This window comes from Neocloeon triangulifer, unplaced genomic scaffold (genome assembly GCF_031216515.1).
Source record: "Neocloeon triangulifer isolate White Clay Creek 2 clone unplaced genomic scaffold, ASM3121651v1 ptg000006l, whole genome shotgun sequence".
NCBI classification, from domain to species: domain Eukaryota; kingdom Metazoa; phylum Arthropoda; class Insecta; order Ephemeroptera; family Baetidae; genus Neocloeon; species Neocloeon triangulifer.
The window spans coordinates 151,518-178,578 of NW_026775549.1; the positions used below are offsets into that span (position 1 = coordinate 151,518).

Here is a 27,061-nt window from a genome sequence, read left to right on the forward strand (position 1 = left end):
CAGTCTGGTAAGGTTCTCGCGGTAGCAGTCTCCGTCCCACCTACGATTCTTTGGCTCCACCTCCGTCAGGGCTCCCGCATTTTCCATTTTTGTACTTTCCAACGGGCTGCATCTCACTCACTCGGAGAAATAATTATATGAACCCACACACATATCTAGCAAATAATATATTTATGTGCGATTTATGCTTACACGTTTGATTTTCTAGTCGGAGACGCGCGGAATAGTGCAATTCTACACTGGCTGACCTGTGACCCGCCGGTGGTAGCACCGCTATAATAGTGTGCGTCACTCTTGATGATGATGAATAATTTAATTTTTCTCTAGTCGTGACTCTTGGCCGTTGGCTGGTTGAAATGATGAGGCACCAAATGAGCACCGTTTTTTGCGTTTCAGGGAGGCAGCAGTTTTTCTATTGCCGTTAGTCTCGTAGGCGAAAGAGATAAAGAAAGCCCCGCTTTTCAATATGTGTCATGAGACAAAAGGCAACGGTCGCTTCTTATTTTTTTGGTGCCAATTTTTGAACCTATACTTATTTTGTTCCAATCATTAAGGAAAATGTTTTAAATTTCTAAAAGGCTCAAGATCAAGATTTATTATGTGATGTAATGAAAAATATTTACTCATTACTGAGAATGATTTAATAATAAATTAATTTTTAACGAAATCCCGTTCCCTGAAAAGAACATTATTATGCAACCAGAACACATATACACCCACATGGTTGCATAACTTGAAATTATTAAAACGATACAACTTCTAACCTCTTCCTCCTCGTTTTATTAAAATTTAATATGTTTATTTTGAGTTATGCAAAAAATAATTAATATAAATAAACATAAGGATGATATTAATGCTAATCAAATTAGCGCACATACACCATGACTGTGTTCAGGTTTATCAAACTTAATTATTAATTCAATGCTACTAAAAAGTTGTAACATTTCTCGATCACAAAAGCTTCCACACTAATTGTAAGTAAATTTTCAGAAGAGAGTGCAATTTTTATGACTCGTCACGGTTCATTATAAAGTAATAAAAACTTATAGGCGTTGCATTTAAATTATTTTCATCTTGCGTGCACGTTGGAAAGTTTTTTTTTCTTTAAATGAGTAGTTAGCAGGTGTATACCGATGACCTGCACGCGTTTACTACTGCTAGGATAATTACTTCTCAGTTTAAACATTTATCGCACCCCTGCACTTACGTGATGACTCAATTATGAACCATTTGCGAAGACATGTTTGTATAAAAGTTCAACTGCAATCAAGCGGGGAAATTAAAGAAATAAAAACAATATATTTTTATGAATATTAGGTACAATATATGAATTAAAAGATGACAAACCATCACTAAGAGCTAGATTAGAGATTTCTACTTAGATAATTGGATTAAAAGCATTGATTAGTTGAATACTTTATGTCTTTGATTTTTTTATTTCTTACTCAATTTCACTCCAAATTTCCCAGTATTTTTTTTTTCAGTTCTTTTAACTGGGTTCTTTTTTATTTTGGAAAAACAAATTTAAAAAAATCTTATATTGTTATGATTCAAAATTAATTTAATTTGTAAAATAAAATACAAGTTTTATAAAAACTTTTAAATAAAACAAAACTTTTTTATTATTTAGCACTCAAATCCCTCATGTGCTTTCTTTGTGCGATCGGAAGATAAGGAGCTGAAATTTGAGAGTGTGCTTTTTATTGATACAAGATAAGCTCGCGGGCCGGTTGGCCGACTTAATGTCAAAATACAATCCATCATCAAATTATTAGTTTGAATAAACATAATATTGTAATAATCGGGCTGGCTGCTCGCGATACCAACTGGAGCATTAATGGTGCTGAGCCATTTAAGGTCACGATACCTGACGACGAAAAATAACTTTCTCATAGATCTCTCGGCCGGCTGGGGCTGGCTGCTCGCTGTTGGTGGGCAGTCCTGAAAAATATTTCTTAACAGTTGCGTCTACCGAACAATATTCTTTTGGGAGCGGTGAGTGAGTCGAGAAATTTTTCTCCGTCGTGGGAACTGCACAGTAGCGTGGCCAAGGCCCCCTCTCCGCAGTCGTGCTATACTTGGAGGTAGGCGTTGATTCTGGTCGATATAAAAAATATTCCAGCCAAAGGGTTACCTCCTTCCGAGCGGCCCATTGGCCAGACCAAGTCACACCCTATGCCTTGATAAAAAAATATTATTCTCGATTGTAACATCCTTTGCGGCACATTAAATTAATGCAGTCGCCCAGCGCGCTCTGCCTCTTTTTATTTCTCCGAATGGAACTCGCTCGCTTGCCCGGCGCTTTCCGTTCGGAATGTGATTCGACCGCAGATTAATTGCCCCTCGTAAAAATTAAAAAGTAGTTAGGGTCGCGCCGCTTCAACCCTTTTACATGATAATTAGCGCCAAGAGGTGGATGATTCATGGGTTCAAAAGTTTACGACTCTTTTGGGTCTCTGCCGGCGAAAGATGTCAAAATTTACTTCTGTATGATTGATGAATTTCGTGGTATCAATAAGGAAGAATTCTGTTTGCACTTAAGTGCGATTTATTACGAAAGTATAAACAACGGTCATAAAAATATAAAGTCGAAGATTTGCAAAGCCCATTATACATATTATATTTTTTTATTGAAGATTGTCGATTATATATGTTGCTATAATCTAGTGGCAATTCATAAAATAATCGCTCCAGAGAGATTTCCCTCTGTAAAATCAAATTTAAAGAATCGGACGCCTGAACAGTACAGTGACAACGAGTGAGGGGAAAAAACTTACAAAAAGAAAAGATTCAGCTCCACAGTGGCAATTCAGTTTTAGTTATTACTACTAAATTTATTACGTTAAATAACAAAAGAAGGAAAATATCAAATAAATTTAAAATTATAATAATTAAAGAACTTTATTGCAGCAATCTTGAAATAAAAATGCTCAAATTGACCAAATTTGTAATAATATACGCTTTTTTGGTTGAAAAAAAAACTGAAGAGAAATTTATGATTGAAGTATAAAACAAATAATTTGCACTATACCTAAATAAAAAAATTGCCGAAGTAGTTTCGACTTCTGAAAATCATAAAAAATTAAACAACTAACTGAATTTTATATTGTAAGAGCTATAACATTAAAAAAAGAGTATTAATAGTTTCATGAAAGTTGATTGAAAATAGGTTTCTCCTCAAGGGGTTTTATTTCCAGTCACTTATTGTTCCATAGAGAGGGAAAATACAGTATATAGGTTTTTTTCTGATTTTAATGTTCAATTTAAATTGAATTAAATCATATTAAATCATCATGAATCAATCCTAGATTTGGAAATTCACCTACAAAAATATGATGTTCATGACAAAAATACAAAGGGAAAAAAGCATGGACTCTTTTTGAAACACTTTCATTAACTTATTTCTAATCACATGCAGCTCACGTAGATCAAGAAGTGCCGTTTGTGTGAAAACTCATCTCATCGCATTTCACACGTGAAGAGGAAACAGTAAATTACGTTTGACAAAAAGTGTGATTGCCAATTGGTATTATAAGTCGGAGAGGGCGAGCAGAGGAGAGTTGTGTAGCACGGCTGGCGACTGCTATGCGTGCAGGTAATTACAAGATAGAAGTATCAATCATTTTGGTCGGTGATTTGCATAGAAGACGCATTAACGCGCTGCGAAGCCGAGTGCTCAATTATCGTGACACGGCGCGGTAAATTATTGAAGAGGCCTGCCGCCTGTGAGAAATAAGCAAAACGCTCGTCTGTATGACGAGTCCGCTCTTTCCCAGTGCCCAGAGTAATTTGCCTCGCAAAAACTAAAGGCAAAATTGGCAAAAATAAATATATTATGTAATTCTTGAACGTACAAACACACACCCTGACCAACTCACATGGGCCAGAATTGAAGATCAAAGTTCACCAGACGAAAAAAAATTCTTAGTATGTGTGGGAAAAGTCTTGCTCTCCAAGACAAGTGCCTATACAAATACTATTTATTTGCGTTTCGTCTAAACAGCCGCCTACTCGACAGTTTTGCACAAAGGTGAGATAAGAAAAATGGGCGCCCTGAAAGAACAGAAAAGCACTTACAATTAGTTCTGCTCATTCTTGTTTAAGTATAAATATACAACATACATGAAATATACAACTACAATAAAAATAAAAATATTCACCTTAGTTAAAAGTAATTAATTATGGTAACGTATCGTTCACTTTTTATTTTATTTGCCTCTGAAGCTGATCGATTGCATGAACTCCAGTAATTCTCTCGATTTACGAGTAGAAAATATTGAGTAAAAATCCTGATCTCCTTAATATGGGTTTAAAATTTTGTTGAAATTAAAGAGTAATTATTTCAATCTAATATTAAATAAATTAAGATAAAAGTTATTGCCTATACAAAGTATTTTGCACGTTAAATTTGTTTAAAGTTTACAAAATAATTAAATTAATTAAAAAAAATCATAGAAGCAAGTAAAACAGTTATTTTGGATAAAAAAAACTGTTATTTTTTTATATTATTATTTAAAAGATTTAAATTATTGTAAAATTCTATATTTAACTTGTAATTTTATATCAGAAGACACATACAAATCATGTTTTTAATACATAATTATACATTTTTTTTATAATAAATTTTGTATTAGTTTAAGCCTTCCAATATTTTTTTCTTTATTTTTAAAATAGTTCCATCTTATAAATTTAATTAATAAAACTAAAATTGAAATATTTTTTACCTCAGTAAAATGTTTTCATATACCAATATTATTATTTTGCTGACATGTATTTGGCACGTTTGATCCCTAAGGGTAAATTGTAAATTCAAATTCGGTGCGTTATTCACATGTAATTATGGTGATTATTTGGCTGCTTATTTCGTTTCACGCGCGAGCCTTAATAACAATTCGTCGGCTGCGGGTATTGTTTCCAACTTGGGCGTGACTGAAACAAAGCCATTGTTTTCACCGCCACCTTATGATAATTCGAGAGTATACGACGACAGACAGGTGACACCCTGTCTCTGCAATCGATCTTCTGAAGTGGCGGAAATAATGGAGAGATAACATGTGGAGATCACAGCACGCGTATACAAGTCTTATCGGCTTAAGCAAATAAATTTTGATTTGTATAAAAAAAATCATGAACATATTTTCAGACCGACTAGCCTTGAGGTTTTTCACATTATTGTGTTAATTTTCTTTTGGCCACGGAAGTTGATTTTTTGCTTTCTTTTTACTCCCTCGTGCGGAGGAAATGGCACATTTTATGTTGAGGTGCATTTTGTTTGAAGGGTTGAATCAACAGGCCAAGAGGACGGAAGTGCATCGTTTTTTCAGAGAGTGTGCCACACAACTTGGGTTACACAGCGCACGCACTACTCTCTCAAATATATATCCCATTACAAATACAAAGAGTTGTGCGAGTTGTTTGCTTTTATCTGCGCCGCGAGACGCGCAGCGTGTCTCCTCTTTTTTCCGTGTCTCTCTGCAAACACGACGAGATTATGAGAAAAACGAGGCATAAATCGGAGATACCTCTGGAAAAGTACACGAATGAATAAATAAGCCTAAGCTGGCAGTGAGTAGGCAATTCTGCTAAAAAGCATCACGCCCACGCACCGAGGGGCTGAAAATCTCACTTAGCGCGTCTAGTCGCCGCCGCCGCAGCTTTATCTCTATCCAGGTGTGGGGCCAACGAGTTTTATCGAAAGTAACTTAATACGTTTCATTTTGTGCCCACACCAACTACTTCAACGGCAGGAAATGATTTTGTAATTCTCCGCCTAAACTGTTGACGGTTAAATTAATTGTTATCCACAAGGGTTTTAAGTCTGGGTTTGAGCTATATTTTCATAAAAAAGTCTCACTAATTTGGGGATCAAAGTTTAAAAGAAACAAGCTTGTACTTTTAACAAGAAAAAAAAATGTTTAAAAAGCTACATTTTTATCATTTTAAATATCAAATAGTCTCTAATTACAATTCTGGTATACAATTTTTTTTTTAAATTTGATACAATTATAATTGTGACTTAATTGTGTAAATTTTGAATATTTTTTTTCTCCACAAAATAAAGGTGAGTAATATACCTTACCTACTACCTGCAGCAAACTAGATGCGTTTGAATTATTAAAATTTTAAGGCGGCATTAACTTTTTTCTGTTCCTGCAATTATATTGTTGACCTTTATTTCAAAAGTTATAAAGTTATTTTGAATATTATGTTGGGCAACACATATAATGAATTAAAAAAATTAAATATAGGGACAAACAGATTATTGTTTTGTGTAATAAAATAATTTTATGTAATCTGCAATAAATTCATTTTACAAATAAACCTAGTCGTGATAATAATTTTGGTACCTACATTCCCAATAAAAATTAAAATTTTATTCTCCGCCAAAACATTAATTATTTACTTTTTTCTTCAAGATATTTCACATTTCAATAGAAGAAAATTGGAAATTGTCAATAAATTTTTTTTTTTAAAAAAGAGGATTGATATAATGCAAATTTATTATTGAAATTTGTTTTTTATAAAAGTCAATCTCTTTTGTTCCATAGAGAAGGTAATCTGTGACTCTTTTAATTTTCGCTCTGATCAAATGCTCGATGATGTTGATTCTCAGTGGCCATTTTATTTTGAACAACGGCTCCCACAGCCTGAACGCGGTGGCAACGAAGGTCAGAGCCGGCTGGGTGGACTGCTCTGCGGCGGCAGCCATGTTGGTGCTCACTCAAGAGCATTGTTGAATGATTAAACAAAAAAGATCAGCACGCGGTGATGGCATCAAAATCACGATGGGTGGGAGCTGCTTTTTTATTGGCCAATAAGCTCGACCCGAGCTGCACGAAGGTGACCTCTGACCCAAGCACTCCAACGTACACCGAGCAGCCATCAACTTGGCAGCCCTTTTACGTACACGGCATTTTTATCTTTGCCTACGCCCGTCCGTCCTTTGCATCATTTCTGCTCAATTATACACGTCGTAAAACTGTGAGGCGCTCGCTCACTCCTCGCTTGGCTTGTCAAGATATTTTCAATTTCAAAAGAATCACTCGCTATACGTGATTTCACTCGAATCAAGTGCACCTATCACTAGCACGCAACCTAGCCTATGTTTCTGTGTGAAAATCAGATAAAAGAGATATTATATATATGCGCCGGCTTTGGAAATCGGGAAGTGAAACTAGATAATTAATGCGAGCTTTCTGATCGAATCGTTTGCAACAGAAATCGCTGCATGCGAAACTTTGCTCACGTTTTAAATGCTGCTGGAAGTTCATAAACTTTTAAAAAGTTGAAAAAGAAAGACGGATAATTTTTATTTTGCATCTTAAATTTTACATTTTCAAGAAGATTCAAAATTTTTAGTCAATTCAAAAAGCGGCGGCATGTTATTTTGGTGCCAAAGAAATTCTTTGCATGACAGAGGCTAATCAAAATGAAAAAAATGACTCAGTCGGTCTCGCTCTGTGTGAATGTGATTGAACAAAAGAGCGATATACACAATGGAGTCGGCAATAATAAGAACACAATGCCTCTATTATGCTAGAAGGAGAAAGATGCTCTCCAGAGAGATCGGGCATTCATGCATTAGTAATGCTCTTTAACTTTGATGGCATGCAATATGGGAATGGCGCGTACATATATAAAATAATAATGCCGTAAATACAATGCAAGCCGCGCCGGTCAATTCTCAGTCAGCAGACTCCATCAACGCACGCGTCTGCTGCTTTTTCAGTAATTTGGCCATGGTGTGCATTTCCAAGAGGTGCCTCAGCTCGGCGTTTTGCTTTTTGATCCGCCCAACTTGTTCGTTGACTTCGTGCCGGTCTGTCAAAGCTTATTATTATTACAAGTTTCAGTGCGTAAGACACTCTCCAAAATTTTTAAAAATATCTGGTTTTACTTTTACATATTGGTCTTTTTTAATGATTCTCAAAAGATTTAAAATTATAAAGTGTCCTTATCACACACACAAATTACGTTCAATCTTTTACAAAAACAAAATTTATTTTTGTATTATTTGTGTTTTTAAGAGAATTTCTGCAAAATCCGAAGATAAAAACATTTGAATCCAAAAACAACGCTATCTCAATCTCCCCATAGTTATAGATAAATTTGATGGAAATCTATTTATGTTTAAAATTGCCAAAACTAAAAATCGGCTATGTAAAATTGAATTGTAAGTAAAATGTTAAATGTTGAATCATACCACTCAAAACTGCCAAATGTTGGTTCATCCCAACGTATAGGCTGTCCCATTTTTCCTCCAGATCATCCGGTAGAAGCTTCAAAAATTCAGACCAACCGACAGACTCTTCAGATTTTGATTTTGTTCCACGGAGCAGCGCTGTAAATGCACAACAGCCGTTCTGAATATGCAACCAGCACGTGTCTCCGTTACAGCCGGTTGCCTATCTCTGCTCGAGGCAGGCGCTTATAAGACGACTATCTACCATTTTTTTACATACCAGATGAACTTTTCTGTGAATCTTGTGCTAAATTTGTTTCCGAATCCACCGTAGCACCTCGAGAAAACTTTTTCAGCCCAGCCAAAATATTTTGGGCCTCCAGATAGGGCTTGTGTTTCGCACATTCTGCATTTATATCAAATGGCTTTTGGTTGCACTCCTGACAGTAGGTGAATAAAATCAACGCATGAAATAGCTGGTCAAGTTCGTTTTCCGTTTCAATTCCGAGAGCCTGTGTTCAATTTTCAAATTTTTTTTTTTTTTTTTTTCAATTAAAATATAATAATTTATATTATTACTGAAAGACAAGCAGATAAATCAAGCAGAATCTTCTCTTCGGAAGAGTCGGTTTGCAAATCGTTATTTTCCGGAGCCAAAAATTCAACAGTGCTGTCCAAGAACTTCATTAAAATGTATTTTTTCACTCTCTCGTTTTCGCTCGCATCCTGCACCAGACGGATAATTAATGGAAGCCGATGCCCATAATTGATAGTTTGAAAACAATTACTTTGCGGCGTAGCAAAGACGAGGCCTCCTGCAGCGCCTCTGAGGACGAGGATTTCGTTGAAGCGAGGGACCTCCGACCGTCGCAAAGGTCATGAACCAGTGAAGCGAGCCTGCTGTCAAAGTTCTCCGGCAAACTCCAAGGCATGCAGAGTTGCTCCTTGTGAATAATCTCGTCCAGAATCATTATCTGCGAAAAGATAAAAAAAAAAAATAATAAAGAAACTAAACTTGCAGCCGTAAAAATGCAAAATAAATTACCCTTTTCAAAAGTGACATTATCTGTTTCCTAAAGTGGTCAGTTAATAGCTTCAACTGCGCCTTAGTCACTGGATTGAATGCGTCACCGGAATTTGCTGTGAGGTGTTCAGCTTTTAATTTTCTGACGCGGTGACTGAGAATTTTTCTCCTTTGGTTAGTTTGTTGTTGCTGCTCGCGGAGTTCAGCTTGTAAAGTGCGAACTTTGTCTTGAAGTCTACAATAATTAAAATATATTGATTTTAGAATTTTAAATTGCAAATTTAATCCAATCACTTGCTAATTTTCTTCTTTTGATCTGCGCGCAAAACTTTTGCTTCTTGGTCCCTGGCTCTCAAAATGTCGATGTTCAGCTTCATTTTTTCTGCGTTCAGAATGCATGATGCTTTTAATTCTTGCAACTGGAGGCCCAGTTCCTATTTATAAATTGTCTAATATTAATGAAAATTTTCATGAAAATATTATTTTATAATTAATCAGTAGTTCTTTTCTCTTCATGCAATAAAATTTAAAAAAATTATTCCTTATGAAGGAATATCGTTTTGCATTAATAACTATGATTTATTCAATTTATTACAACATTTAATAAAAAATTCAAACTTTACATGAGATTGCTTTTGAAGCGTCAACCGCACGTCATGCACACACTGTGCAAGCCTATCATGTAAAAGGTCCTCGTCCGTGGCCACATCCTCTCGCAAAGTTTCCCTCTCGTTTGAAGTTTGATTCAACATTCGTTGCAGATTTACCCACAAATCAGTCCAACGACTACAGCCGAGGGAAACCTGATCTGCTCTACAATTTGACGTAACCGCCTTTGAATTGAATTAAAAATAAAATTATTTTTTATTAAATTATACACGTTTATATAATAATTAATAACCTCTAAAAGAGCAAGCTCATCTCGGTGAGTTTGTTGCAAATCTGAAACTTGCTGGTCAACTCTTTCCGCGGCTATTTTCAGCTCTTGCCATTGATCATTTAAAGTTTGCTGATATAGAATATCTCTTTCCAAGATTTCCCTTTTGAGTTGCACAATTATTTTATCCTTCTGTTGTAAAACTTCATCGCAACTGTCTATAATATTGCGTGAGATTATATTTTATTAATTGGGTCACTTAAAAATTACTTTTTTGTTCCAAGATCAACGAGTTGAGCTCAAGAGCGTCATTTCTCTGATCAGCGAGGCCCCATTTCGCAGTGAGCGCCTCAATTTTCTGCCACGAAGCTCGAGCCTCTGCCGAGAGCTCCTCCTGTCTTGTGGTGCTTTTCTTCTGATCATTTACGATTTGCAATTGTTTTCTGGTTTCACCGGCTTCTCTTACGTTGTCCACCTAATTTTAGCCATTTGGCATGTTTTATATTGATTATACATCCAGTGAAAATATTAAAAAATGGTATACCAGCTCATTGCTCTCAATATGAAATTTGTCTAGTAGAGAATTTGACTCCTCTATCTGTCTAAATATTGCTTGCTCATCAAACTCAATCAATGATTCGTCGATATCCTCTCTAGAATTGTTAAAAATATTTCTAAGCATATAATTTTAAAATAAGTGTTTTCAATTTAATTAAGCCGTATAAGCCTGCAGAATGTTAATTACTTTGGTAACCTACAACATAGCCAAAATTATTTTTCTATTATATAAAAAAAAATAGCATCAACCAACCAATCAATAAAAATTATTAAGGCTTTTTAAAATTAATATAAAATTATTTAAATAAAAGATAACTTAAAAAATCAGCCGTAGTGTAAATAAGAAATTTAATATATAATAAAAAGGTTAATTCTTTTTTTAAGTATTCACGCGCACTTCTTTAATTACTATATTGCAGAAATTTACTCTAGATCTACTTGAAAAACACTTGATTTGGTTCAATTTGATTAAAAATAAAACGTCCGATAAAGAATAAGTGCGAATAAGTGGTTATAAGCCTTCAATTATCTAAAATTTCTCACCCTCTCAATGCTCTCTGCCGCTTCTCAATCCTCTCCCTTCTGGCAACAATCCTATCATTCTCAATCTGATCCATTTTAACAATTCAAATCAAAAGCTAAAACTGGATTTAATTAAAGCAGTCGTTGAAAATAAAAATGCAAAGAACAATGATCAGTCAGCGCTTTGCTTACTGGATATCAGTATGCGTTTGCCATGGTAACCTACAACCGGTATAAACAGTCCATTATTATGGTGCCCATAGAAATGGTTTTGGGGGTGGTTTTGTTTCAGTCTGATGATTTACGAAAGAAAATGCATGATTACCGTTGAAATGTTATATATTTGAAGCATAACAAAAATACCATTACATATTATAATTACAAATTTTGAAAATTACGCAATGTTATAAGATTAAATCATTGAAGACAGTGAATGAAGATGTAATATCTATTCAAATCACATTCAGTTGCTCCAAACTTCTCTCCGAGAGCTGCTTATTATTAATGTTGTGCTACAGGAACAATCTAAGAAAAGTTCGAAAAATTCCATCTTTCTGCGACCTATACATACACATGTTTTATACAACGATGTGAATAATAATGCTCCAATTTCAGTTTTATTTACTTAACAGTAATTTGATAAGCTCTTTTTGCTTATTTACAAACTCCTGATTAAATGATTAAGCCACGGAAGCAAACACAGAGCAAGAAGACCATCTGCGTTTTAGAATACAGTAACATCTAGCTTGCCGCATTTTTTAAGGTTTGTGGACTAGGCATTTTACTTTTGATCTTTAATGAGCGATAATTATCACTTTTAAGTGTTCGTCAGACACTGTGAGAATCAGATTTGAAATTTCTTAAACCAAAACCGATTTTCCTCAATGCAGAAGTCAACGGTAGACATTGCTCTTTTGTTTCTTGATAATGATAAACAGCGACAGCCCTAATAATTTGAGATATTGAGCTTATCACGTTGAACATTACAGTAATGACATGGAAATTGTGTTCATTTTGACACCCACCGTCTAATTTGTCTGCTAAATTGTGTCAGAGAACAAGGAATTGCAAGTCTTGACAATATCACCTTGTGGCTGCATAGTATTATTTTTAAGCCAATTGTTCTGGGTCAATTTTTTCTTTCCTCGAGCTCATCAACAGGTGTCTGATGGCCCTGCCAACAGAGGTGGAGCTTCTTAAACTTCCAGAGGGTGATTTTTTGCCGTCCCTCAAAGACGGAGAGCGGGAAACTGAAGACGCTTTTTCATAGCCGATTTCATTGTACACACTTACGTTGTCGTCAAAACGAACATGCTCGAGGCTTATATCTGAACCCTAAGAAAAAATAAATAAATAATGGAACAAAAGAAAATTCTCATTTACTTACTTCTTGGGACTTTTTGGACCTGGCCTCTTCCAGGAGCACGCGCTTTTCTCTGTGCAGCGGAGTACTGCTGCTTGGCTGATTTTGGTGCACTTCTATGCTTGCGTCAGCCACAGGGACGGTCTTGCTGCCAGTTTCACAAACGACCTACACAAGAAGAAAATTTAATATATGTGCAAAAAAAATTGGCAATCCAGTTTACCTTGTAGCTCAAAATGGAGCCTGCAAGAGCCCTGGTAGAGGCAGCGCCATCATCTAATGTGTTCCCTGATTTTTCCGAACCAATAGTTTCCTCGCTGCACAAACTATGGCGATGAGCTTGAACGTCCGCTTGAATTTCCATGCTCTGGCCCCTCTTTTTTTCTGTGAACACTGACGGTTGCAAAATCTATTTATCACAGATTAAATAAGCATGCATACTTGTTTCAAGTTTGCTTCCAGCTGCCTTGTCTGTTTCTTCGTCATCATCGTGCTCCACAACATGACTTCCTGAATCCATGGACAGAGAAGCTTCACCAATTGAAGGGTTTGTTCCCTTGTTACTTGACGAGTCCGTAGGCACAGCATCTAAGAGGAAATTATTTTTATTTTATTTTATTTTTATTTTTTTGTCAAGTAATTTTAGAAGAAGCTATAGAATAAAAATAAAAATGTATCCATTTATAATTTTGACCATTTTTCAGAATATTCAGTTTCAGATTAAAAAATGTGTACACTTTCTAATACTTCAACGTGGCAATTTGATTTCATTTACAAACCTGCAATATTGCCTCCTCTATATCCCAGTCTAGCACCAAGTTCGGTAGTGACCATGTGATGTCTTCGTTTCCCCTCCGCACCATTGCTTTTCCTATCACTGCCATCATCGCCGTCTTCATCCTCATCGGCGTCACTATAGTCATCAAAGTCAAAGTGGAATCCAGACCCACTCGTGGACACATCACAGCCTCCAGAACGGCAAAGGGAAACTGGCACTACTCCGTAAATGTAAAAAAGGAGGATTGGCACTCCAATGCTTACAACGGTGAGAGCAACAAACGGCGACACAAATATCTAATGCAAATACAAAATTAGAGCTAATGAATGGGTATCCTAATCTGGAACTTACCGAAGCAATGACGCCACTGGTGATGATCAAATTCCTCTTGTGCTTGCTCAAATATCTATATCTGCCATACAACTTCCTCCCAACCCACACAGGAATTCCTATGGAAATGACATTGCGATTACTCATGTGGGTTGAAATAATCTTGTAATTTACCAATGGTCATAGCAGGCAAGGCAATTCCTGCAACCAGGCCAATTCCTACGGGGGCTCCAACTAACATTCCCAACTGCCAAAGAATCTTTTTCTTCCTTGACCAAGGCTTCTTACCCCAAAATGTGCATCCAGACGGGCTTTAGAAAAAAAATTATTTTGAGAACTAAAATTTCTAAATTATATAAAACTGAATCCACCTCAAGTAATGAAGGTCACTTATTTCCTTCATACAAAGCCAGCAAAATTCAGCTCCACAAACAGCACATGTCATGTGATTGCACGAGCCATCATCCATTTTCACAATCAGCACTGAACACCTCGGGCATGGCTTAATGTCGGAATCTCCTAAAATGTCAATTACAATTCACCAAGCCTTAACGAAAAGTGATAGCTTTACTTGAGGTGGACAATCCAAATAAAGAGGGAGAAGACGATGGCTGAAATGAGGCCGAAACACCTCCTGAGCCGGCAGGATCGGTTGCGGTAGGTTTCCTTTGTGTCCTCGCAGCATCACAGGTCTGATTTGGGTGCCAGTCTGCCTTGCAGTGATAGCAAAACACGCCTGGGCACCCTGGTCGTTGGCATTTAATTTTCGGGCAACTGGCACACCCACTAGCTATGATTGCAAAGCCACAGTCGGGCTGAGGACACCAGCGAGTGTCAGGGTCGATTGCGAGCACTCGGCGAACCATGAAATCTTCATATTTATTGTAAATTGCCGAGTTGTTGAGTATCATCCTCACATCTACCAATTATAATAAAATATTTTAGTTTTCTTACTTTTTTGGACTTTAATTGGCTTTTTTTAATAAATAATTGTTGGTAAATTCAAGTATTTCTACCATTGGGATGCAGACGCTCAGAGCACTCGGGACACGCTATGGATGTACGAGACTCTGATATTTCCACTTTCAAGTATTGCTGCAAGCAGTCGTAACAGGACCTGTGCTCACATGTCGAAAGCGACGGGAAGCACGGCTCGGGCAGTTCAGACAAACACAATGGACATTCCAGGTTCTGCAATATTTCAGAATCGTTTTTAACTTTAATAAATAAACAGGACTTTTGATCTCTAACCTGGATATTTTTAGTGGACTTTTCCTGGGGCAGTGGATGGAGTTCCGAAGATGACGATGGAGTCGATGCTGGCGACGGTAGAGGAGAAAGGGGCAGGGTTTTGTGCTGTGAAGTGGGCGAACCTGAAGGCGAGTGAGTCACAACTTCAATGCTCTGCACTTCTGCTGTAGATGTGGATTTAGTTGCAGTCTCTTTAGCTGTTTGAAAAAAAATTAATAAATAAATTATAGTTTTTTTTATGTACCTTGGCTTTTCCTCGAAGCAGATCTGTGAGTGTTGGTTCGCATTCTGCTAGGGAGTGATCGGTACAGCAGTCGCTGGATTGAGTGTCTGTTCCACAATCGATTCTGTGGTCTGCCATTAGCGCCTCCGGAACTTGAGGAACAGGCTGGCTGCTCCTCAGCGGTTGTCGGCGCCCTCTTGCTCGACTTCTTACTCATCATTTGGCAACTGGTTATATGAATAAAGAAAGTCAGTGGGATGTATACACATTACACAGTCATATAAATACAGCAAACAAAGCACTGAGAAAATGTAAATAAGATATTGTACAGGTTAAACTCTCTAAAGCCAATTTCTACTTCTGACTCATCGATTTGTCTGAAAAAAGCACTGGTCCGAAAAATCGAGAGGAGCCAGGCACACACAAAATTAAAGTGAAGTGAGCCGGAGAGAAGGATTGGCTCGTTACGTGACAGATGGGAAAGCTGCCGCTGATCAACTATAACTGATGACCTCATTGCAAATTATGTAGGTTAATAAAACTCGCTGCTAACGGACACACGAAAAGTCAACCTCTAGATCGCATCTCGCATCAAGTTGGACCCGATCTGGGTGCGTGTGCATTATCTCAAGTGCGTCATTAACGTCAGAAGACGACTTACACAAGGAAAATGGATTCACCATTACATAAACAAAGCCAAACCCCGATTCCGAAAGACGGACAACAATTTACCTGCACTTTCACGCGTTCCGTGGCGATTTATCACCTCATTGCCGATCGGTAGTGACGTCTGCTGCAGTTTCGACGCAAAGACCAAAGTGATGGCCCGTTTCGGCGGTCAAAAATTGGGAAAATCAAAATAATAAGGTGTGAACGGAACGGATACCATCTGATTTTATTCGACTGGTGTCTTCTCTTGCTTGCGGTGAGTGGAAGGGGCAGGAAGAGTGGAACGACCTGGCTGCCAACTGAACAAATGGGAAAGTGAAATTCGCACGTACCGACGGCAAAAAAATCCCTCTCACAATCACAACCTAATACCAAATGTATAAAAAAGGCTGTGACGTGACCAACTGAGATTAATATAAGTTAGTGTAATTAAAATTTGAAACTCAAAATGAATAAATAGCACTAATATTAGCATTTAAAATTAAAAATTTGAGGTGTTTTTAAAACAAGGTGTCTCATATCATATTATTTATTTGAATAGTATTTATTTAATTAAAATTTTTAAAAAAAGCTACACAGAAATATTCATTCTTAAAAAAAAATTAAAAACAAATCATGCTTGCGCAGTCTACAATAAATTATGATAAATTATACAATAGAAAAAAAACAATAATTTGCAAAATGCAATATCGGAAAGTTTAGGACGGAATGCTCACACAGCACTGTTACCTACATAATTATAGCATGAGTATAATAATTTTTTAAGTGAATATGTACCCTAAAAATTTCACTCGGTTGAAGTATTTTTTATATTTTCATTTGAGATCTGCGACGCCACCTCTGTAAACAGATTGTCCCAGGTCCAAGGCACGTCGGGCTGAAATTTTTTTAAGCCTTTATTATTAAATTGCTTCCACTCTAATTAAATATTATCATACTTCTTTCAATTCAGTTTCAGGAGACAGTACAGTAGTAAGGAGTCGAAGGCTTATATCCTCAATTTTCGCAAAAGCTGCATGCTGGAATAAGTCTGTATCAAGTTCTTTGTAGGCTGCAACTCTGTTAACAGCGACTCTAGAAAATTTAATACTTTCATTGAAAATGCATGCAACGGAAAAAAAATTTGATTTAACTAACGATGGAGCTTTGGCAATCTGTGACGCAAACTCCTCTTCCTGAAGATCATCCAAATCCGGAATGACAGGGATTTCTAAAATAAAATAGAAAATAATTATTTAAGAGCAACAACTTCAGAATTAAAACAAACCTTTTTCCACCTCCGGAGAAATTTTCGCTGTTGTCACTGTAGTGATGTCCCTGTGAAAAAGGTAATATTGAGCGCTTCTAAAATTTCCAATCACATTTAATTGTTTAAAACCTACTTGCTGCTTTGAAACACAGTGTCACCCCAAACACCAGTTCTCTTTGACTTGGGTGGCTGAGGGGCAGGTCCCTGTTAGAATTAAAAAATTTGTCTTATTTGAGCATCATTAATAAAAAAAAAATCTTGATGTTTTTACCTTTCTATTGGTTTCAGGCTTGTGATTAGGGCTGTTCGACAAAAGCAAAGTCGAAGAATCCTGTCGACTTCGACGAGGAGGCGGACGTACGCTCTGCGTAAACTCCTGATCTGTCATTCCTTAAATTGATAATATGAAAATTTAATTACGTTTTCTATAAATACATATAAATTTTTCCAAAATTATTTTGCGATAAAAATAAATTATAATTGCAAACGTTGCAACTTCCTTTACTTTTCATTTGATGATTTTTTTTAAAAAATGTGACCCACAATGTCACGCACCCAGAGGGCTGGAGATATCTTCAAATTCAATGGCCTTAGCTGAACCCCCAATTTCGAAAGCGAGCGAGAGTTAAGCAAGTAGTTTACACCCAAATGCACCCTAAGTGAGTGCTCTTTAAGGTTAAACATGATCCAAATGCAAATCGCGGCTCAGACGCTGAGAACGGACTCGTGAGAATCGACATTCCAACAGTGTCCTCGCATCATATCTCCAACACCATTGGCCGAAAAATTCAGTATAAGACTTTATAAATGCAAGTCTGGTACGATTTCACAATGCTCAGACTGGGCCGAAAACTAGATTAATTAGATCCTCAAGTAAAACTTATTTAATATATTTTTAATTCTTAGGAATCAAAATATTACAAAGAAACCTTTGAATTAAATTTAATATAAATTATTCGTTAGATAATTAAGTATTTTTTAAATATTAACTGAACTTGATTTTGGACAAAATGCAAATTCCTACTATGACCGGTAGATGTCTCGCGAGAAGCACAGCGGCACGAACGGATGAACGGGATTGTCAATAATTTCGAAAATCAAAACCTGCATTTCTTTCTGATAAAATTAAATTTGTGCAGTGTTAATTATTCACCAAAGACATATTATTTATTCTAGAAAAATGAAAAACAGCCTAGAAAGTGAAATTGCGAGACAGATTACCTGTTATTATCTAAAAAAAACACGACTGCACGAAACATAAACAAATAGTTACAAGAAGTTAACTTTTCTCTCACATGCAGCGCTTCAGGCGCTTAGAAAAAAAACAAAAAGGTGGGCGTGAGAGTGAAGTGAACCAAAAACCAAACTTACCAAATTGTGGCCAAAGCAAGACGATACCAAATTACCAAAATAATAATTCTTTGAGCAGAGGCATTATTACTCTTCTGCTGTGAAATTTGCAATTAAATATGAGACTTACTTCAGTATTTCTTTCCTTTAAACGTATGCCGAGAGGACACATCTGGCGGGGGTAAGATTATTATTGCTTTTTTGTCAGAAAATTTAAGTCGCCCCAACAAAATAATAATTGTTTATTTCATTCATTTTATACGAGAGTAGATTGGTTTAAAATAGTCAGATACAAATAATAAAGCAGAAATACTTGATTTTAAATTGAATTGAAGTATTTATTTTTCCAGTTTCTCTTTCTTGCACTAATTTTATATAATGTTATCGAATGTTATGTTATTATACCATGCACGTGTTGTGATGCATAGACATTTTGTTATAAATCAAGAGCAGGACACGTTTTGCCGTGAAAGCAGAAATTATCATATAGTTTATTTATTTATCTACACTCTGGTGCATTTCAGGAAGCAAAGATTTGTCAGAGAAGTTACACCACTCGACAAGGACATAATGCTACAGAAATTAAAGGTGGAGGAAGAAAATCTGTTCTACTTGCGTCACCCTTACCTTACTGTTGTAAGTTTTCATAGTAATAATTAATGTTTCAATCAAAGAATAATCTGAATAAGTGAAAAAAATTCAATACAACAGAAGACGAAAATAAAATGCAGCTTCTCAAATTCACATTTCTAAAATTTTTCAGCAACAAGAAGATCTCTTTATAAAAGCTCACCCTCCTAGAGATCCAGAACTTGTGAAGCTTGAGAAGCGTAGAGCAACAGTTAAACCAAATGTTACGATTGAAGAAAGACTAAATCATTTGCGGCACACCGAAGGTTGGGACTAGACGCTAGTTGTGTAGTTGTTAATAAACCATTTAGATGAGTAATATTTCAAATCTTTATTTTCATTTCTATCTGTAGAGTATAACACAATATTTTACAACAAACTATTCAACAGAGATTTTTTGTCTCTTAATGGTGACTTCCATCCTTGTAAAAACGAAGTCCGCAATAACCACAGATGTGGTTGCCAGGTTTGTCCTGTAAAAAATAATGCAGGAATATAAAAGAGGTTCACACAGAAAAATCATCATGTATAATCTACTAAAATTTGTGCTCATTGCTGATAGAATCAAATTACAAGCAATAAATATTATTTTTGACGCAGTTGCGTACACCAATTTTTAGTCTAGATTAGTTGGATTTTATTCATAAAAATTAAATATTGATAAATGAATTTTTCAGAATTAAAAAACTATAAATTATAAGAACTTAATAGACCAAGAATAAGGTCCGGCCTGAGCAACCAATGCTTTACACAGTGTCAAGTTTCAGGAAATTTTAAATTTACTTATATGTAATAAGGAACTGAAAGTCTAGAAGATTTAAAATTCACGTCATAGAATTATAATTTGAATTGCAAAAAAAAATCAGCTTAACATTTTTTTTTATTTTACCAAATTGATGTAAACTTTGGGATGTCCTGTAGGACCACCACCTCCATCGCAGGAAATAACCCTCTTTTTCTGGGGTGTTGGCGGAACCTTGTTGATTAAGTCGATGGCAAATTGCTTGTTGACTTGCTTCGGTGTCTCAATAAACCTGGCCAATCTGTAGTCATCTTTTTCAAATTGCTGAAAATTCAAGAAAGTTGATTTGAATTTGGTCTTGATCCCCATTGTGTGCATGTTTTTAATCCAAATAAAGGATTATTTCAACCTATCTATTCATTTACCTGCCCAGTGTGCGTTGGGGTATCACCAGAGGAAGAGGAGGACGCAGCTCTCAGGGCGAATACACGAACATTTTGAATGGAATTTGCTAAAACTCGAATGTTTTTTACTGCGGCCATGGCTGATGTTGATTTCTGTCGACTTTAATTCAGCGCTGCGCTCTGATTGGTGGTACGCGGTGAATAGTCAGTGTTGACAACTGCACGGCGTCAGATTTTGAGGCTTGACGGCGCCAGACTATTTATCAGCAAAAAGTATTTCGTATTATTAAATTTACTAAAGACCTGCGTCCTGCAGCAATTATCTGCAAAATTTGACGATTTAAATTTGAAATAGTTCCTTATTGCATGCTGCACAGATGCTGCATGAATTTTTTTTTTAATTCATAGCCAGAAAATGCACAATAAACAAACCCTTCGTCTTCATCAGCATTTGTCAAAAAATGCTTTGCATAATGTTTTCTATTTTCGAATTAATTTTGCAAATGGAAACGATGGAAAAGTATTCAGTCTTCTAAAATTACGGTATAAGAAATAATACTAATATACTGCGGCCAGTCAGCCACCTATAGCCAATTTCAAAATGTTTTAGACATTTAGGCACATTCGATTTTGCTATATATACAACAAATTGATTTTATTCATCTTCAATAAATACGCTTCTTTTCAAATAGAAGTTCCTACTAAAATACTTGAGGGTTCATTTTATGGTTGAAAAATAAAGGAAATATGCAGTGATGTATGGATGCATGCAGATTTCAAGAATGATCTTTATTAACATATTCAGAAAGTTTATTATACAGAGTGAATGAGTTCACAACTAATGGTAATCCAAACTGTGAAGAATGCACAAGATTTCTCTCACCATTCTGATGCGATTAAGCATCTTTCCCACAGCATCCTTGGGCATGGACATTGTCGAATACCACACTGGACTGTCAGGTACACAAGATCTTTCTGGCAGCAAGTAAAAAACATCATTCCTTCCTCTCACACTTTCTGGGCTGAAATATTCCAAAATTGAATTAGCTGCTTAAAAGTAATGGTGATTATTTTACCATTTTGACACGTAGAATTCATACAGTTTTACAGGACATCTAAGTGGGTTGGACTCATTCTCTTGTTGCTCATACACTTTTTTCTTGCGCTCATCAGCATCTAATTTTTAATGGCGTATTTAGCTATTCTTATCATTACAAATTAATTAAAATGCTGTTTACCAAGGACAGATTGGGGAGGGTAATAGCGTAGGAGGACATTCCTGCTCGGGCCAGATTTTCCTGGCTGAGTGTTGTTTCGCTTCCAGTGCTTCATGACATGAGTGAAAGAGAGTCTCATGTGATCTTCTACCTCGGTCAAGTAGAAGTACTTTGTGTTAAAATACATCAGAGTAAAAAGCAGGACATGCGGGGAATGTGCTCCTAATTGCTGGCTCTCCCAAAGGTGCTCTTCTTCAACTCGAGTAAGCAGAGCTGGAGATGGCAAAAGGTGAATGACCTATTTTAAATTTTTAACTATATTTTAAATAAATTACTTCTGTCATTCAGTCGAGCTATGAATTTGGAGCTAATTTGATTGAGACACTCGGTAAATTTCTCATAAAATGCATCAGTGAAGATGTTATCAACTCTTCCACTTCTATAAAGATACAGTTGAATTCCTGTAATTAAAAATTAGTTTAAAAAAATCAAAAATTGCTTTAAAATAGATTTTTGAATCATACCTAAGCAAAGATAGAAAATAATGTCGGGGGCATATTCATCCCCATCTGGCTTCCTGACTTCTTTCACAAACATGCAGAGAGTGAAGTTGAGTTCTTCAGTAGACAGCTGCAAAATATCAGTCTTGAAAAGCTTAGCTGCTTTTCCCGACAGGGCCAACTCTGTCAACTCCGAGTTCTTTTCTTTAATCCACTTTCGGAATGCCAGCACACCATAACTGAACTAAAGCAAATAGTTTGAACGGTGAGAAAGAACCTTACGATTGATGCTTACTTTGAGCTGAAGGTCAGGGTCAGGTTCAATGACAGGGTCATTGTCACCGTCCAATGTGGTTTTTTCATGCACAGGCTCATGATGAGGCACCAGTTCTTGATGATGGGATATATCTCGAGATGACGTCCGAGTTCTTTTTGCCGACGTCCAGTTGTTGTTGGCCGAGCCTCGCCCTCTGCCTCTTTTCCTGCCTCTTTGTGGAGGTTCGTTTCTTTCCTCAGCTAAAGCTGTCACAGTAATTTAAATTTAATTTTTTTTTTTTAGAAAACAGTTGGAATATTATTACTTGAAAGTGGTGGCGGTTGGATAGGTACAACTGGCTGGGGTGTCAGCACAGTCTCCAGGTCCAACGACTGTGTTTGGGGTGGTGGCGGTGGTGGTTCAGTCATTTCCATGGCCATGTTAACTGCCATCTGCAAAATGTCCTCACCACCAAAACTGGTGTTAACTGGTTCATCTAAAATTATAATTCATTTCATATTTGTAATTAAATAAATTTGGAAAATAATTACTAGGAGCAGCAGGGGTTGGTGGATCAGCATTATCATCACTGTCGTTGATCGGGGAAGGAGCACCCAAATCAACATTTCCTCGATCATCGTCATCGTCACTATCACTTGTGACATTGCCTTTCTTGTCACTAGCAACCATCTCAGCCATCATCAAGAGCTCTGCTTCATATGGATCATTTGGCACTTGGTCAGTGATCCTCTGAAAGTAAAAAATAGCTTATTAATCCTAATAAACAAAATAAAAAGCAAGATATACCTTGATTTCTTTGAAAATGCCTTTGGCCGAGTTCCTAGTGGTAGGAATGAACATTGGCACTGGAATTGGCAATGGGAATGGCACAGGCATGGGTAACGGGAAGCTGTACATTGCCAGGGGAACAGGGACGTAGATCGGCACAGGGATGGGCACTAAAGCGTGTGTTTTCTTTTCTTCAAAGTCTATTAAAAGACAAAGAGTTACATAAAAATTATCTCATAAATTAACAAGGGTTTTACCTGTCTGACAGGATTTGGCAGCCATCTGAGGTTTGTTCATGACTCCTTTAGATGAAACATTAGGCTTGCAAGATGTGCTTTTGTTCGAGAGGGTTTTTACAGGAGAAGGCCTAATGAAGGTTTGTTGGACAATCTTGATATGCTGAGCAGGAGGAGCACTAGTAGCTGCAGTGATAACACTGGGGCTACCAACAGAGTGTGCAGGAGTAGCTGCTTCCTGGAACAAAAATTTTATTCAATTTTGCCATGAGTTAAAAGTAGCTTATTTACAATTGCAGAAGAAGTGCTTGAGCTTTTTGAGGCCAGCGACGTCACACTACTAATGATCGGTACATTTGTCTCAGCTAAAAGTGGTAAGAAAAATTAGCAGAATGTCTTTACTTAATCCATTAAGTTATTACTGTTGGGGCTAATTGCTGGTGAGTCCATCATGGCAGAATATCGCGATTGGTATGCCATGCAGCAACTGTAAGTACAGAATTCTCGCTTTTCTCCATCTGGCATATTTACATGATATAAACCAAGTGCCACTTTGTTGCAATAATCACACTTAAGCCTAAAGAAGAGCACATACTGTGATTTGAAAATCATTTAAAAATTAATCTTACATGTTGTTACTTGTAGATGTGGATGTATGTGATACTTTGTGGAGCTGTAAGCACTTCAGAGAGCACAGCTGAGCTGAATTTGGGCCACTAGTTTCAATCATGTCAAAGTTATACTTCTTGACCTATGACAACACAATTTTAAACGTGAGAAAAAAATTATTGCAAAAACCAAACAGAAGCTTGTTTTAATGGTTTTTTACCTTGCACCAATTGCAAGAAACAATTTTTCTTGTCGACAATGTGTGGACGTTCAAACATTTCTTGGAGCAGAAGTTGTGCATGATGTCATTATAGTACACCCTTTGCCTACCAGGCAGTAGCTCATCAAATTTTCTTTTGCATAGCTCACAGCAATCTAGGCAAAACACAAAATGCGTGATATAAAAGGATGAAAATTAACTTCATAAAAAAAATACCAGCTTGCAAATTGTTGGCAAATTTGAAGGCAGCAAAGCAAGGATCAGAGCAGAGTCTCTGAATGCCACTCAACTGAATTACTTCAATGGAGATGGTTTTCTTCTCACTGCAAACTGCACAATTGTCCTCAATTACTGGTTTTGGTTTGTTTGAAACCATTATATCATAGTCGTCCATACAATTTTTGCTGCAGAAATCCTGCAGATATCAAAATATTACTCATAAGAAAATCAAGTTTTTATTTTTTAAATATCTCACTTTGAACTGGCCTTTGTCTCCAATAGGAGCAAGGAATCCTTCAATTTCCCCAGAAATGTCACGTTGGCAATAGCTACACACTTTCAGGCCCTTTTTAAACTCCTCCAAGCACTTGCTTGAGCAAAATTGTCTTGCATTATATCCAAAGCGGACACAATATTTTCCCATGCTGGCTTGGGGAACGTCTCCTTTGCAATTGGCACAGCACGCTCCAAGCTCATTTTGATAGGATTCTAAAATGTACTTATTATAGAAAAATAAAAAGAAACTCAATAATACGTTTACCAATGCATTGTTCACTGCAGTATTCCATCGACTGCCATGAGAGTTTGCTGATTTTATCTGACGAAAGTTCATTTTTGCAATGAAAGCATCGTCTTGTCAAGTCGGGTTCACTTTCAGGTATCTCAGCTTCTTTACTAGGCTCATTCAAATCCAAGACTCGGAGTTTGGTTGATGCTAAAAACGTCAATCTATTTAAATTTCTAAAGCAATAAAACCAAAATACTAACCAACTGCTGTTATTTTTGGCCTATTTTTAAACTCCGAGCAACACTCTTTGCTGCATAAGTAATACTTTGTAGTACACTCAGCATTAGTCTTGAGCCTGATGCAGCACTCTTTGTCCTAAAAGAAATTAACCGCAATGAAGTTCATAGCAAGAAATATTAATCAACTACCATGTTGCACTGGTGGCAAATCTCATTCAGGGGCTGATCTAGCTCTTCGTATTCCGATTCCTCAACTGCCGGCGTTTCAGCCTCCGATTCTTTTGCTTCTTCAACAGAGCAATCAATTTCTTCTACTTCACTCTTAGGAACATCTAGTGGTAATTCAAGGTTTTTGCTTGATGTTTGGATCACATCATCACTTTCTCTCTCAATTTCTTCACCAGCAACTGGAATGTGTGTTGAATGTGAGCCTAAAATCTCTTCGCCATCATCAACCTTAGATTCGTCAACACCATCTGCAGCTTCCAAAGGATCAGCCCCTTCATGCTCTTCAGGGACGACCTCGTCTGCTTCAACAGCTGTGCTTTCATTAATGTTGACATCCTCTACATTGTCAACAGTAACCTTTTCAGAAGAGAGCCTGGAATCATCATCAAACGTGGCAAAATTTGTGGCACTAGCCCGGCCAGAACTTTCGGCATCCTCTTTGTCTTCTTTTCCCTCGCCACTTTCAGCTTCCAGTGCTCCCATTTGATTTGAAGTAGAATCTTCTTCATTGATATTTACAGGCTCCATCGCTGGTTCTGCAACTGCTTTTTCCATTTCAGCATCCACAACTGGAGACTTTTCCATTTCAGCATCTACAACTGGAGACTTTTCCTTTTCTGCATCTACAACTGGAGACTTTTCCATTTCTGCATCTACAACTGGAGACTTTTCTATTTCTGTGTCTTCAATAGGTGCTTTCTCTGATCCTATGACGTTATCTCCTGCCTCTGCTACATTCACGCTTTCCTCTTCAAATGACCTGCCTTTGTTAGCAGATGAGGCTTCAGAAGTTTCCGAGATCAGTTCTTCAATATTAGCTGGAGGTGGCTCCATTTCTTTGTCAGGCGGACAAACCTCCATCTCATTTGAATTTTCCATCTCAGCATCATTTGCTTCCTCTGGGACTTGTGCATATTTTTCTGCAAGAGAGAAATTCAGTATGTTAAACATTTTGAGCACAATTAGACCGCAACTGCTTTCTTTGTAAGCAGCAGCACGGTAATATCGAGTGAGGCAATCAGTCCCAATATTTATTAGTAGATTCTACAGCCAAAAATAGAAGTAAAAAATTACCTATAGGACTACCCATTTCAATAGGCGAACTTCCACCTTCAACCGGTCCTGCACCTTCTATGGGCTCATCTTGATTTGTGCAGGGTGTGGTGTCCATTTCAGTCGCAGAGACGTCCTCCATCTCCACACTATTAACTGGCTCCTCGGCACTGGGGAGCTCATCATCGTTGTTTAAGAGACTCATGTTTAAGTCTGTAAAAAAGTATATTCCATTAGTAATGAAGAGTATAACCATTCTGAAAAAATGAAATACTGTAGAAGCAAATAAAGTAGAAACAAAATATTTTTGCCGGCTAATCGAATACATACTTTATTTCGACATTTCGGCCGGAATTTTGACGATGATAGTACAGTGTTATTTAAGGTAAGCAGAGTGACTTATTAATCTAACACCTCTTGAAATGGTGAACGACTTGCCGAATTTAGAATGAACACGTAGTTTTTGCAAAATGAAACGTGAAACTCGCAAAAATAACACAACAATACATACAAGCGAATGCCGCTTTAAGCTTGTTTTCAGTGATTATTCGGAGGAGCAAATATGAAATACTGTATTTTATCGTTGATAAGCTGTTGCAGTGTATTAAAAGTGCAAATTTGGAACAATTTACCATACCTTTCAAAAGAAATTTGCAAAATTTGCTCGCGAAATAGCGTCTCGCGCTTCTTAATGCTGTTTCGACGCCATGTTTTTGAGAGGGATACAGCAACGTACCAACGTAAAAAAGTTACATATTCTCGATCTGTCAATTTAAAGATCACAAAAATTATACTAAAAAGCAAAAAATTTAAATTTTACTACAAGTTTTATTTT

The 27,061-nt window shown here is 36.7% G+C and overlaps 6 protein-coding genes across 12 annotated transcripts; 1 reads left to right on the forward strand and 5 right to left on the reverse strand.

The window, feature by feature from the left end:
• Nucleotides 1-7,684: 7,684 nt before the first annotated feature.
• On the reverse strand, nt 7,685-9,583 carry LOC132194412 (dynein regulatory complex protein 1-like). The gene is made up of 6 exons (XM_059615667.1): nt 9,501-9,583; nt 9,228-9,441; nt 8,971-9,156; nt 8,463-8,694; nt 8,204-8,341; nt 7,685-7,821 (listed from the first exon to the last, which is right to left on the reverse strand). The coding sequence occupies exons 1-6, from the start codon at nt 9,581-9,583 to the stop codon at nt 7,685-7,687; spliced, it is 990 nt and encodes a 329-aa protein (XP_059471650.1).
• Nucleotides 9,584-11,484: 1,901 nt separating this feature from the next.
• On the reverse strand, nt 11,485-16,015 carry LOC132194194 (E3 ubiquitin-protein ligase RNF19B-like). Its single transcript, XM_059615335.1, has 13 exons — nt 15,841-16,015; nt 15,130-15,335; nt 14,886-15,082; nt 14,651-14,825; nt 14,206-14,553; nt 14,006-14,153; nt 13,809-13,945; nt 13,656-13,753; nt 13,306-13,600; nt 12,968-13,114; nt 12,750-12,910; nt 12,551-12,694; nt 11,485-12,498 (listed from the first exon to the last, which is right to left on the reverse strand). The coding sequence occupies exons 2-13, from the start codon at nt 15,326-15,328 to the stop codon at nt 12,274-12,276; spliced, it is 2,274 nt and encodes a 757-aa protein (XP_059471318.1). The 5' UTR covers nt 15,329-15,335; nt 15,841-16,015; the 3' UTR covers nt 11,485-12,273.
• Nucleotides 15,966-18,310, reverse strand: LOC132194195 (intraflagellar transport protein 43 homolog). Of its 7 annotated transcripts, none has more exons than XM_059615339.1 (8): nt 17,532-18,157; nt 17,298-17,416; nt 17,160-17,230; nt 17,045-17,094; nt 16,915-16,987; nt 16,716-16,866; nt 16,555-16,654; nt 15,966-16,076 (listed from the first exon to the last, which is right to left on the reverse strand). In XM_059615339.1, exons 1-7 carry the CDS (start codon nt 17,536-17,538, stop codon nt 16,565-16,567), a joined length of 561 nt encoding a protein of 186 aa, XP_059471322.1. In that variant the 5' UTR covers nt 17,539-18,157; the 3' UTR covers nt 15,966-16,076; nt 16,555-16,564. The 7 variants fall into 7 exon arrangements, with proteins under 7 accessions (XP_059471322.1, XP_059471320.1, XP_059471321.1 ...); XM_059615337.1 differs by lacking the exon at nt 15,966-16,076 and adding an exon at nt 16,298-16,506 and having other exon boundaries at nt 16,561-16,654; XM_059615338.1 differs by lacking the exon at nt 15,966-16,076 and adding an exon at nt 16,298-16,506.
• A 29-nt stretch (nt 18,311-18,339) lies between these two features.
• LOC132194197 (large ribosomal subunit protein mL63) lies at nt 18,340-19,328 on the forward strand. Its single transcript, XM_059615345.1, has 3 exons — nt 18,340-18,557; nt 18,901-19,012; nt 19,140-19,328. The coding sequence occupies exons 1-3, from the start codon at nt 18,496-18,498 to the stop codon at nt 19,281-19,283; spliced, it is 318 nt and encodes a 105-aa protein (XP_059471328.1). The 5' UTR covers nt 18,340-18,495; the 3' UTR covers nt 19,284-19,328.
• Nucleotides 19,319-20,335, reverse strand: LOC132194196 (NADH dehydrogenase [ubiquinone] iron-sulfur protein 6, mitochondrial). Its single transcript, XM_059615344.1, has 3 exons — nt 20,174-20,335; nt 19,896-20,072; nt 19,319-19,479 (listed from the first exon to the last, which is right to left on the reverse strand). The coding sequence occupies exons 1-3, from the start codon at nt 20,288-20,290 to the stop codon at nt 19,411-19,413; spliced, it is 363 nt and encodes a 120-aa protein (XP_059471327.1). The 5' UTR covers nt 20,291-20,335; the 3' UTR covers nt 19,319-19,410.
• Nucleotides 20,336-20,915: 580 nt separating this feature from the next.
• On the reverse strand, nt 20,916-26,948 carry LOC132194317 (zinc finger MYM-type protein 4). Its single transcript, XM_059615498.1, has 21 exons — nt 26,864-26,948; nt 26,248-26,439; nt 25,135-26,093; nt 24,967-25,081; nt 24,740-24,913; nt 24,455-24,687; nt 24,196-24,394; nt 23,980-24,134; nt 23,780-23,901; nt 23,573-23,727; nt 23,442-23,515; nt 23,172-23,388; nt 22,933-23,114; nt 22,677-22,875; nt 22,451-22,621; nt 22,165-22,391; nt 21,894-22,113; nt 21,705-21,830; nt 21,391-21,642; nt 21,229-21,328; nt 20,916-21,174 (listed from the first exon to the last, which is right to left on the reverse strand). Exons 2-21 carry the CDS (start codon nt 26,429-26,431, stop codon nt 20,991-20,993), a joined length of 4,248 nt encoding a protein of 1,415 aa, XP_059471481.1. The 5' UTR covers nt 26,432-26,439; nt 26,864-26,948; the 3' UTR covers nt 20,916-20,990.
• Between the last annotated feature and the right edge of the window lie 113 nt (nt 26,949-27,061).

Coding starts and splice junctions, on each gene's coding strand:
- LOC132194412 (XM_059615667.1), bottom strand. CDS start 9,583: ATGAAGCTGAACATCGACATTTTGAGAGCCAGGGACCAAGAAGCAAAA. Junction 9,442..9,500: donor CAAAAGAAGAAAATTAGCAA/GTGATTGGATTA, acceptor TAATTATTGTAG/ACTTCAAGACAAAGTTCGCA. Junction 8,342..8,462: donor TTCACAGAAAAGTTCATCTG/GTATGTAAAAAA, acceptor GTGCATTTACAG/CGCTGCTCCGTGGAACAAAA.
- LOC132194194 (XM_059615335.1), bottom strand. CDS start 15,328: ATGATGAGTAAGAAGTCGAGCAAGAGGGCGCCGACAACCGCTGAGGAG. Junction 13,754..13,808: donor CTTGCCTGCTATGACCATTG/GTAAATTACAAG, acceptor TCATTTCCATAG/GAATTCCTGTGTGGGTTGGG. Junction 12,911..12,967: donor TGGAAGCAAACTTGAAACAA/GTATGCATGCTT, acceptor CAGTGTTCACAG/AAAAAAAGAGGGGCCAGAGC.
- LOC132194195 (XM_059615339.1), bottom strand. Junction 17,231..17,297: donor AGCCTGAAACCAATAGAAAG/GTAAAAACATCA, acceptor TAATTCTAACAG/GGACCTGCCCCTCAGCCACC. Junction 16,655..16,715: donor CTGAAACTGAATTGAAAGAA/GTATGATAATAT, acceptor AAAAAATTTCAG/CCCGACGTGCCTTGGACCTG.
- LOC132194197 (XM_059615345.1), top strand. CDS start 18,496: ATGAGACTTACTTCAGTATTTCTTTCCTTTAAACGTATGCCGAGAGGA. Junction 18,558..18,900: donor AGAGGACACATCTGGCGGGG/GTAAGATTATTA, acceptor GGTGCATTTCAG/GAAGCAAAGATTTGTCAGAG. Junction 19,013..19,139: donor GTCACCCTTACCTTACTGTT/GTAAGTTTTCAT, acceptor AAAATTTTTCAG/CAACAAGAAGATCTCTTTAT.
- LOC132194196 (XM_059615344.1), bottom strand. CDS start 20,290: ATGGCCGCAGTAAAAAACATTCGAGTTTTAGCAAATTCCATTCAAAAT. Junction 20,073..20,173: donor CCCCAACGCACACTGGGCAG/GTAAATGAATAG, acceptor TTGAATTTTCAG/CAATTTGAAAAAGATGACTA. Junction 19,480..19,895: donor CCAAAGTTTACATCAATTTG/GTAAAATAAAAA, acceptor TATTTTTTACAG/GACAAACCTGGCAACCACAT.
- LOC132194317 (XM_059615498.1), bottom strand. CDS start 26,431: ATGAGTCTCTTAAACAACGATGATGAGCTCCCCAGTGCCGAGGAGCCA. Junction 25,082..25,134: donor TTTGCCACCAGTGCAACATG/GTAGTTGATTAA, acceptor AATTTCTTTTAG/GACAAAGAGTGCTGCATCAG. Junction 24,688..24,739: donor CTGCAGTGAACAATGCATTG/GTAAACGTATTA, acceptor AGTACATTTTAG/AATCCTATCAAAATGAGCTT.